The sequence below is a fragment of the Trachymyrmex cornetzi genome, unplaced genomic scaffold (genome assembly GCF_001594075.2).
Source record: "Trachymyrmex cornetzi isolate Tcor2-1 unplaced genomic scaffold, Tcor1.1 scaffold630, whole genome shotgun sequence".
Lineage (NCBI taxonomy): Eukaryota > Metazoa > Arthropoda > Insecta > Hymenoptera > Formicidae > Trachymyrmex > Trachymyrmex cornetzi.
In genome coordinates this window covers 106,758-116,370 of record NW_017299949.1, presented here as the reverse complement: position 1 = coordinate 116,370, position 9,613 = coordinate 106,758, and the positions used below count along the sequence as shown (strand labels likewise).

At 34.8% G+C, this 9,613-nt stretch overlaps 1 protein-coding gene across 1 annotated transcript; it reads left to right on the top strand.

Annotated features, from left to right (window-relative positions):
* Positions 1-1,630: 1,630 nt before the first annotated feature.
* On the top strand, positions 1,631-4,059 carry LOC108766829 (uncharacterized protein K02A2.6-like). The gene is made up of 4 exons (XM_018516350.1): positions 1,631-2,305; positions 2,712-3,540; positions 3,590-3,641; positions 3,738-4,059. Exons 1-4 carry the CDS (start codon positions 1,631-1,633, stop codon positions 4,057-4,059), a joined length of 1,878 nt encoding a protein of 625 aa, XP_018371852.1.
* The last annotated feature ends 5,554 nt before the right edge of the window (positions 4,060-9,613 follow it).

Below are 9,613 nucleotides of genomic sequence, written 5' to 3'. Positions count from 1 at the left end.
GTGCAAGTAAAAAAAAGTAAAATAGAGCAGGGTATTCGATATACGGTGGATTTATAAAAATGGCGGAAGTTGTGCTGCATGGAACTTTCGCGATTGAATCTTTTGATCCGTCCTCTACAGAGTGGAAACGTTGGCTGCAAAGGTTTTTGGCGGCCGTTAAAATTTTTAAGATACCTGAAGATCAAAAGACGTTATATCTATTACATTACATCGGATCAGCAGCTTTTGATGTCATTTGCAACAAGTTGGCGCCGGTAGATCCATACTCGGCAACTTTCGATTCTTTGATCACGAATCTGGGCGAATTCTATGCGCCAGAACCTTTGGAGATCGCCGAAAATTTCCGTTTTTACCAACGGAAACAAAAAGAGGGCGAGTCAATCAAGGACTTCGTGGCTGCGTTACATAAACTGAGTGTACATTGCAATTTCGGGGTGTATTTGCAGACGGCATTAAGGAACCAGTTAGTTTTTGGGTTAGCCAGTCGTCGAAGTCAGACAAGATTATTGGAAACGAGAGACCTAACCTTCGATAAGGCAGTTCAAATTGCGACGGTCCTGGAACTCTCCGAGAAGGATACACAACAGCTGCAAGCGGGAACCGTGGCCGTCGAGTATATCGGTGCTGGGATCAATAAATCAAAGAAGAAACAAAAGAATAAGAAGACTGCTAAAACGTTTAAAGATAAAAACGGAAATGTCAAACCTAAACACAAAAAGACTCATACAAATTCCGCGAGTACGAACATACCTACTAATATTTCTTGTTTCAGATGCGGCGGTAATCATTTAGCAAATAAGTGCACTTTAGATCGTAGTATTAGATGTAATAATTGCGGAACGCCAGGTCACCTACGGAAAGTGTGCATGGGAGCGAAGCGTGCGGCTGCAAATCAGATCGAGGAGATCGTATGTGTGGAACAATTAGACCATCGGGATAAATTTTACAAAACGCTCTGCGTGGAGAATCGACGTATGCGTTTCGAAATCGACAGTGGAGCAGCAGTTTCGATCGTCAGTGCAAGTACAGCGCGTCAGTTTTTTCCGCAAATACAGTTACAAGCAACATCGTTACAACTAATTACCTTTTGCAAAACGCCTATTAAAGTGATGGGAATGTTACCAGTGAAAGTTGCCTGGCGGGGAAATCTGATTAAATTAAATTTATACGTTTCAAACGTGGATCGTGAACCGTTGTTAGGTCGCGAATGGATACGAAAATTACAATTGTCACTTACGAACTCAATAAACGCACTAACGAATACACGCTCTGATGTTCAGGCTAGAGTTACAGATTTATTACAGAATTATCGGGCAAAATTAAATCCCTCATCTACAAAAATACGTGGTATTGAAGCTAGTTTATCGATAAAAAAGAATACAAATCCAATTTTTCTAAAGGCTCGTACAGTGCCTTTCAAATTATTACCGTTAGTAGAACAGGAGTTACGGAATCTAGAACAAGAGGGTGTTCTTTAAAGGTTAATACATCGCGTTGGGCCACCCCCATCGTTCCTGTGCTTAAGAAAAACAATCAAATCCGTATTTGTGGTGATTTTAGCGTTACGATTAACCCCCATTTGCTGATCGACGAGCATCCACTACCTACGGTTGATGAATTATTTTCTTCTATGGCGGGTGGTATTAAATTCACGAAGATTGACTTACAACAGGCGTACTTACAATTGGGAATACAGGAAGCAGACCGCGATTTGCTTACATTAAATACTCATAAAGGCCTTTTTAGATGTACAAGACTTATGTTTGGTGTAGCTTCGGCACCAGCAATATGGCAACGTGTAATGGAAAATTTACTGCAGGACATTCCGGGGGTATCGGTTTTCCTCGACGATATCAGGGTTACGGGACCTGACGATGAAACTCACTTACATCGTGTTGAACTGGTTTTGCAGCGTTTAGCCGACGCAAATATTAGAATTAATGAGAGCAAAAGTGAATTCATGAAGGATTCTATACATTATTGCGGTTATAAGATTGACAAAAACGGGGTGCATAAGTCGGCTGACAAAATGGACGCGATTGATCAGATGCCCCGGCCAAGCAACATTTCAGAATTGCGATCTTTTTTGGGTATGATTAATTATTACGGTCGTTTTATTAAGAATTTAAGTACAATATTAGCTCCATTACATGTGTTATTGCAAAAGGGAGTTGTTTTCAAATGGACTCGGGAATGCGAACAAGCATTTCAATTAGCAAAAGAAAATTTTAAGAGTAACATGATACTAGCACATTTCGATTCGAGGTTGCCGTTGATTTTAGCGACGGACGCCAGCCCTTATGGGGTGTGCGGTTTTGTCTCATCGTTACTCTGACGGTACGGAGCGGGTTATTCAGTTTGCGTCGCAATCATTGTCAAGTACTCAGAGGAAATACGCACAGATAGACAAAGAAGCGTACGCGATCATTTTCGGAATTAAGAAATTTCACCAGTACTTATACGGCAATAGTTTCATTTTGTACACCGATCACCGTCCGCTGGTACAGATATTTTCACCTTCACGACCATTACCGGCTTACACAGCGCTACGTATGCAGCATTACGCGATTTTCTTACAAGGTTATATGTTCAACATTAAATACAAAAATTCGAAACAACATAGTAATGCGGATTGTTTATCGCGTTTACCGGTTCCGAACCCTGCGGCAGGACGGGATGTGGTAGACATACATGAAATTGCGACATTGCAGGATTTGCCAGTCTCGATGGAGAGTTTAGCTCGGGCTACACAGGAAGATGTTCAGCTAAAAAAAATTATAAACGCATTATGTGGGAAAAAGGAAGTACCGGCGAAATTACGGTTCAATATTAATCAGGCATCATGTAGTATACAAAAAGACATTCTTTTTTGCAACGGAAAAGTGGTTATACCGCACTCTTTACGTGATCGGTTGCTTAAAGAACTACATAAAAGTCACTTTGATATTGTCAAAATAAAAGCATTAGCGAGATCGCTGTTTTGGTGGCCGGGATTAGACAAATCCATCGAGAAATTGGCAGAGAACTGTAGCATTTGTAATACGTACCGTAATGATCCACCGAAAGTGGAAGTTCATGAGTGGGAACCTACTAAGGCACCATTTGAGAGGGTTCATGTAGATTATGCAGGTCCGTTTATGGGCACATATTTCTTTTTAATGGTAGATGCTTTCTCTAAATGGCCGTTCGTTTTCGTCATGAAGGATATCACGGCAAGGAGTACTATTGAGAAATGTAAAGAGATTTTCATGAATTTCGGTTGTCCGGAGATAATGGTCATGGATAATGGCCGAAGCTTTCGCTCATCTGAATTTTTACAATTTCTAGCTAATAATAATATTACGCCTAAGTTTACAGCCGCTTATCACCCAGCCACAAATGGTCAGGTGGAAAGATTTGTCCAGACAATGAAGAACTCTTTGCAGAAAATGTGTGCAGAAGCAAGAAACAAAAAAATTGTTTTAGAGGAAATTTTGCGTGACTTTCTAATACAGTATCGAGTAACTCCACATTGTGTCACCGGAGTTGCTCCGGCGGAATGTATGTTTAAGCGTCACCTACGTACGTATTTAACTTTTAAATTGCCTAGTAGGCAGAACTTTACAAATAGCAATGCAGGACAGAAAGTCCGGAAATTCTCAGTAGGTGAAAGCGTGAGATGCCGTAACTAATAGTAAAGAAAAATGGAAGTTAGGGAAAATCATCTATTGTATCGGCAAGTTACATTATCGAATTAGATTAGAAGATGGTCGAGTGTGGGAGCGACACGTGGACCAAATTCTTGGTTCAAAAGAATCTGGAGTTCATCCGGAGAATTCGTACAATCAATTGGATTCAGGAGAATCAGAAATACCAGGGATGCCGGATCAAGAAACAACATCGCAAGAAGAGAACCACACAAATGAAACATCAGCTGAACCGAATGAAAGACAGCCATCCCCAGCAGTGGAAACAAGTACACCAGAGCTAGCTGGGGGACGGCAGAAGGAATTGCCAGCACGTAGGCGAGTACCGCCGGCTTGGGTTGCAGACTTTTGGATGGGCCAACCTAGAAAGTAATATTGGTTTAGTGAGAGAGGAGTGTTATGTATTGCGTTATTCTAATTCAAGTATCCCGCGAGTAGGATCGACCGAGCGGAGGTATTGCGCACGCGGAGCGAGTAGTGGCGCTGTTGTATGTTTTCTGTTCTTCCGACGCTCGTAACCCGCGGAACAGAGGAGGGGAGCACTGTTTTGTTTTTTGTACGCTCTGAGGGGCATATTCATCTCTCTGTACAATCCAACATTAAACTTAGTAATCTCTACATCGTTTAATTACTCTCACTCCCAATACACTACAGCTCTCTTTTACAATTTTTATCTCATTTTAAGCTATCGCTATTGCCGCGTATTATGTCTGAGATGTAACTTCAAAAAAATAAAATAAGAAATTAATAGTTACAGATAAAATGTAGCTAAATAAAAAGTCAAAAAGTTAAGAGTCTAAAATATAAGTAAGTTAAGCTAAAATTAATTAACTTTTTAACTTTTTAACTTAAGGAGGTTGTAAGGGCATAAAACACCCATATTAATATTTTCGCTTTAAACAAACTACATACATGTGAAAGTTGTGTTCATAACATTCTGGTTTTATTAAGCAACACATTTTTATAAGTTATTTATTTTATTTGTTATTAGTTTTATTGTTATAAACAAAAATTGTTAAAATAATAAGAAAAATCTAAATGTTTTTATATAAATATATTAAGTACTAAACATGACTTATGGAAAGTTTCATTGAGATTCACCATTAGTTTATAACAAATAACAAACTTTATTTATTTACTGAACAATTAATGTCTGCATCTCAAGATAACTTTACAAAAATATTGTTGAATTCCTAGAGTATTTATATTAAAAAATTGAGATTTTTATCATTATTTTATAATACATTTTCATATATTTATATTAGAGTACAAATTTAAAAGATATTACTACTTATTTAAATAACTTTTGATCCGGGTGGTCAATTGTTTCTATTTTTTTTTGTATTATTATTAAATGAAATTTAGAATAGTCTGTAATTTTTTCAAGTAGTTCTTAACATATTGCATTTGCCTTACAACCTCCTTAACTTTTATCTTTTTAACTTAGCACTACCTAACCCTGTATAATTCGGACCCAAGCTGTCGATTGAGCTCATATTCAGACTCCATCGATCCAGCCTTTATTAAAAAACCAATAATGCTCGGATGCTCGCAACTCGCTGACTCGCGTAAAAGACATGGGCGGTCTCGCGCTGCACGCCCATTTGGCGCGAGCCACTACCGTATCTTTTGATAATCTTTTCAGAGCAATACTATAAATAAATGCTTATATTGTTTACAATGTTTCTTTTTTATTGCATCTATTTATAACAAAAGCTCTTGAAAACTATTATTAATATTCAAAATTTATTCCATTAAAATAAAAAAACTTAGTGCTTTATAAACGCTTTTTTGAAGTACAAATTCCATCCAAAAGTGATGTTGTTACATCCTGGTAGATCTCTTTTTCCTTATTATAAATATATGATTTATTATAAATATTTTTAATTATTATAAATATTTTTATTATAAATATATGATAAATATATGATACCTTATTTTTATCTTATCCCTAGGTTAGTATTACGTCTTGATCTTGATACTTCGTCCCTATTTTATCTTTATTTCGAAACCGAAAATTCCTTTTCTCTTTTATAGGAGGGTATATTTAGTTTTTTTATTTAAACATTCAAACCAACAGATAGATCACGTTATACTACCTTTATGCGTCACACAGATTATCTACCCTAAATAATGTCTAAGAATATCCCACGATCTTTTTCAAAGAAGCCTTTTTATAAAATAATAAATAAAAGCATATATTAAGTATTGATTGGTCCTGAAAGGACATTCCCACATTCATTTCCAAAATATAAAAGGAGCTGCCAAAAGCAGAAACATTCATTCATAGAACAGAAGTAGAAACCTATCCAGTACAGTCAGAAATCAGTTAGATCAAGGTGAGAACTATCCTCGCGCTTCGTTAGAAACACACGTATGTTTTTCTTTTCTCATTGTTCTGTTTTTCTTATTAAACGAAAATACTGAATCAAATCGGCTGAAACCTAAGTCTCTGCTCTGCGTCTCATTTAATTACATACAAGTACATATACAGTAGTGTCCGAGGGGCTGTTGCGACTGTCGCTGCCAATAGCGTGGCCCCCGTCTTATAGCACTTCCTCGGAGTATTCATAATTATCTCACATCCAGAGGGCTGTTACGAATGACGCCGCCAATAGCCCCGTCTTACGGCAGTTCTTTGGAACATTGCTAATTCTTTTGTATTACCTCCATGGTTACTAAAGGCGGCCGAAGATAGCGAGAGAAGAGATTAATATTTCAATTAAAATCGGCTCTCATTTCAAATCACGATCCTTTCCCCTATTTCCAAAGATTAGCGCAGTTATTGGATAAAAAAACCGGTAGACTTACCCCGCGAACGCGTAATATACTCTCAAGCAATTAGAGATCAATCTCACGTTTCCTAACTACAAGGTATTTGAAAAGCCAATCCACGTAGATTCGTCTATAAGCATCGTAATCTTTTTGGCACCGGGTTCAAAATTATTCTTCCGAATAATTATCCAATACTTCCCAGTGAACATTCTTAATCGCACAACTTGATCTCCAATCCCCAGGTAAATTACTTAAATGTATTGACTCTAAAAATGGAGAAAATCTCAATAGTAACGTGACGTAACAAAGTATATTAAAAAGTTCCAAAGGGTTTCAAGAAATTTTTTTTTAATGCAAAGGAATTTCTTAGGAAACTCGTTTCATTCTGATTTTGCTCCTACACGGAGAGAATTTTTTCTTAGAATTTACCCTGAAAATATGACAGTCGTGGGACAACATTGTATTTTGAAGAATTTTAACATAAATCCTTCTCATTCATTAATAAAACTACAATAAAGTTTAAAATAAGTTTGATCAATTTTACTGAAGTGCATGGTAAAAATCTTCGAAATACAATGTTGTCCCACGACTGTCATATTTTCAGGATAAATTTTAAAAGAAAATTCTCTTCGTGTATTTGCCCTTTTTCGAGAAAAATACTTTTATGTGCGCAAATTTTATAACTGATTTTATAATTTTATAATTTTATATCTGTCTTCGCGTAGTGGTCCGAAGTATAATGAAATTCGGCCATAGAACTTATATCATTGTGAAATTACGTTTTTCTGTCAAATGTAAAGACTGAAAGTTTTTAAAGATATTAATTTTTAACAATGTCGAATTGCCGGAAAATCAAATTCATAATAATGGATAAACAAGTTAAAAAAATATTTAGATGAATCATGAAACAAATCGTATTTAGCAAGTCATTTGTACATTATTACTGATTGAAAATAGTATTATTACTGAGAAATTTTCGAATTAAAAATAACAAATAAATAATTTCAATGTAGTAGATACAAAGAAAATATAAATAAAAACCGCGAATATCTACACGGGTAAAAAATTACTTGTCTCTCGAGTAAATTCATTTGCTAGAAATATAATTTTTAAATACAAAGAAATAATTACCTATATACATATATATATTAAATTCTTTTAATAAAACATTTTTGAAGAAAAGAATTATTATTATACAGATTACAGTATATACATACGTACCCAAACATAAATAATTATTTCTAATAAAATAAAAAATACAAAAAAAATTAAATAATTAAAATATAAAAAATTTAAATATTGTAAAAAATAAAAACATTAAAAGTAAAAAATTAAGTTCTTTGTATCTTCTAATTAAATTTAATTATTTATATTTTTCGCAATAAATTAAATTTTTTACATTTCTCAAGATGCTTATTAGCTTCAAAGATTAATAAATTGCTTGGCAACTTAATATGTGATATTACTATCCCAATACTGTTTACAAAATTGCGTTTCAAGACCAAAAAAGCGTGATTTATAGAATTAAATATGTATATAAGTTCACTTTGAAATATTTATGCACTAATATCCGCTCTTTGGCCGAAAATAGGTTTATTCCTTTTAATTGAATAATGATTTGTAATTTTTATTTTTAAAACTTATGAAAAATAATATCATTTTTAATCGACCATTAAGAAGGAGTCATTTCTTGAATGCGACTTTTTTCATAGTTAATCCAAAGATTTTTTTAAATTCGTTTATCCGTTTTCATAATTCGGCTTTCCGCCATTTTGAATTCGAAATTGTTGGAGGACTTATATTTCAAGATTAATCCTAAAAACTTCCAGTCTTCACTTTTAAGCAACAAAAATGAGGTTTCACAACGATTGGAGCCCTATGTACGGGTTTTACTATGTTTCGACCACTGTGGAGGTGGAATGGAAGACGCTTCGCATAGAAGTTGCGCGTTCCTTCAGGGGGGAAATGGGGTGAGAGTCGCTTCGCGTAGAAGTCGTGCGTCCATAAGCAGGGGGGAGATGGGGTGAGAGTAGCTTTGCGTGGAAAGAATAAAATATGCTTTAAAGCAGAAAATTTCAGTTTTATATAATAGAAGAGATATCATTTTTCTCTCTCAAACTTCTTTTATTAATAAATATTTAATAAATGACGAGCGACAGCTAAAACCTGGTGAAGGTAGAGACTTAGAAAACAGAGATGCGTTATTGAAGGGTATGGTCTGATTGGCTGTCTAAATCACGTGATCAGAGCGCCATTTTAATTCACTATTGCATTTAATGCATCAATATAAGATATAGTTTTATAACGTATGTACATACATAGACAAAAAATTTAGACAATACAGTGTCGAAGTGCAATAAAAAACTATTATTATGGTGTAAGTATTCTTATTTGTGTGAATATTTAGTATCGGACTTAACCTAACCTAACCTTTTCTTGAAAGCTGTGTTGATTTTATGACTCTTTAGAGAATTTTTTTTATGCAGAAAGTGCTGTGTATTTGGCTGTAAAAATGTATACAAAAAAGGGGAACACCAAAAAAAAGAAAATTCATTTCTTTGCTTTCGTTTATTTCCTATCAAATTCTGACATAAGAAATATGTGGATCACTAATGTGAGACAAATAAATGGATATTCTTGGCAGCCTATGAATTCATCAGTTGTATGCTCTGTGAGTTATAACTTATATAGCTAAAATATTTTTTATAAGATGTTTCTTTTGTTTCATGATTTTATAATATTTTTTCCAGAAGCATTTTGACGTTTCTTCTTGGGAGAAAATTAGAGAGGATGGGAAGAGGAAGCTTAAATTCGGTGCAGTGCCTTCTATTTTTAATAATCTTGCGCACACAGATATCTGCAAATGATCACATCTATTCACGAACATTGAAAGATATTACTAACACAAGGACATTTTTACCGGTAAGTCTACACGTATCAAAAGAAAATGTTATGAACATTTTATTTTTTATATTCATTTTCCGAGAACCGAAAAAGTTAATGTGTATGATACACTTGTACAATCCCTACAATATGTATGGGCAACATCTATTGTACCCCAATGTCACAACGTAACAACCAAACTATTACGACGATATTTTAGTATGAGATATAAACAGTTCGGACAAATGAAAAGGGAACAACAAAAAAAA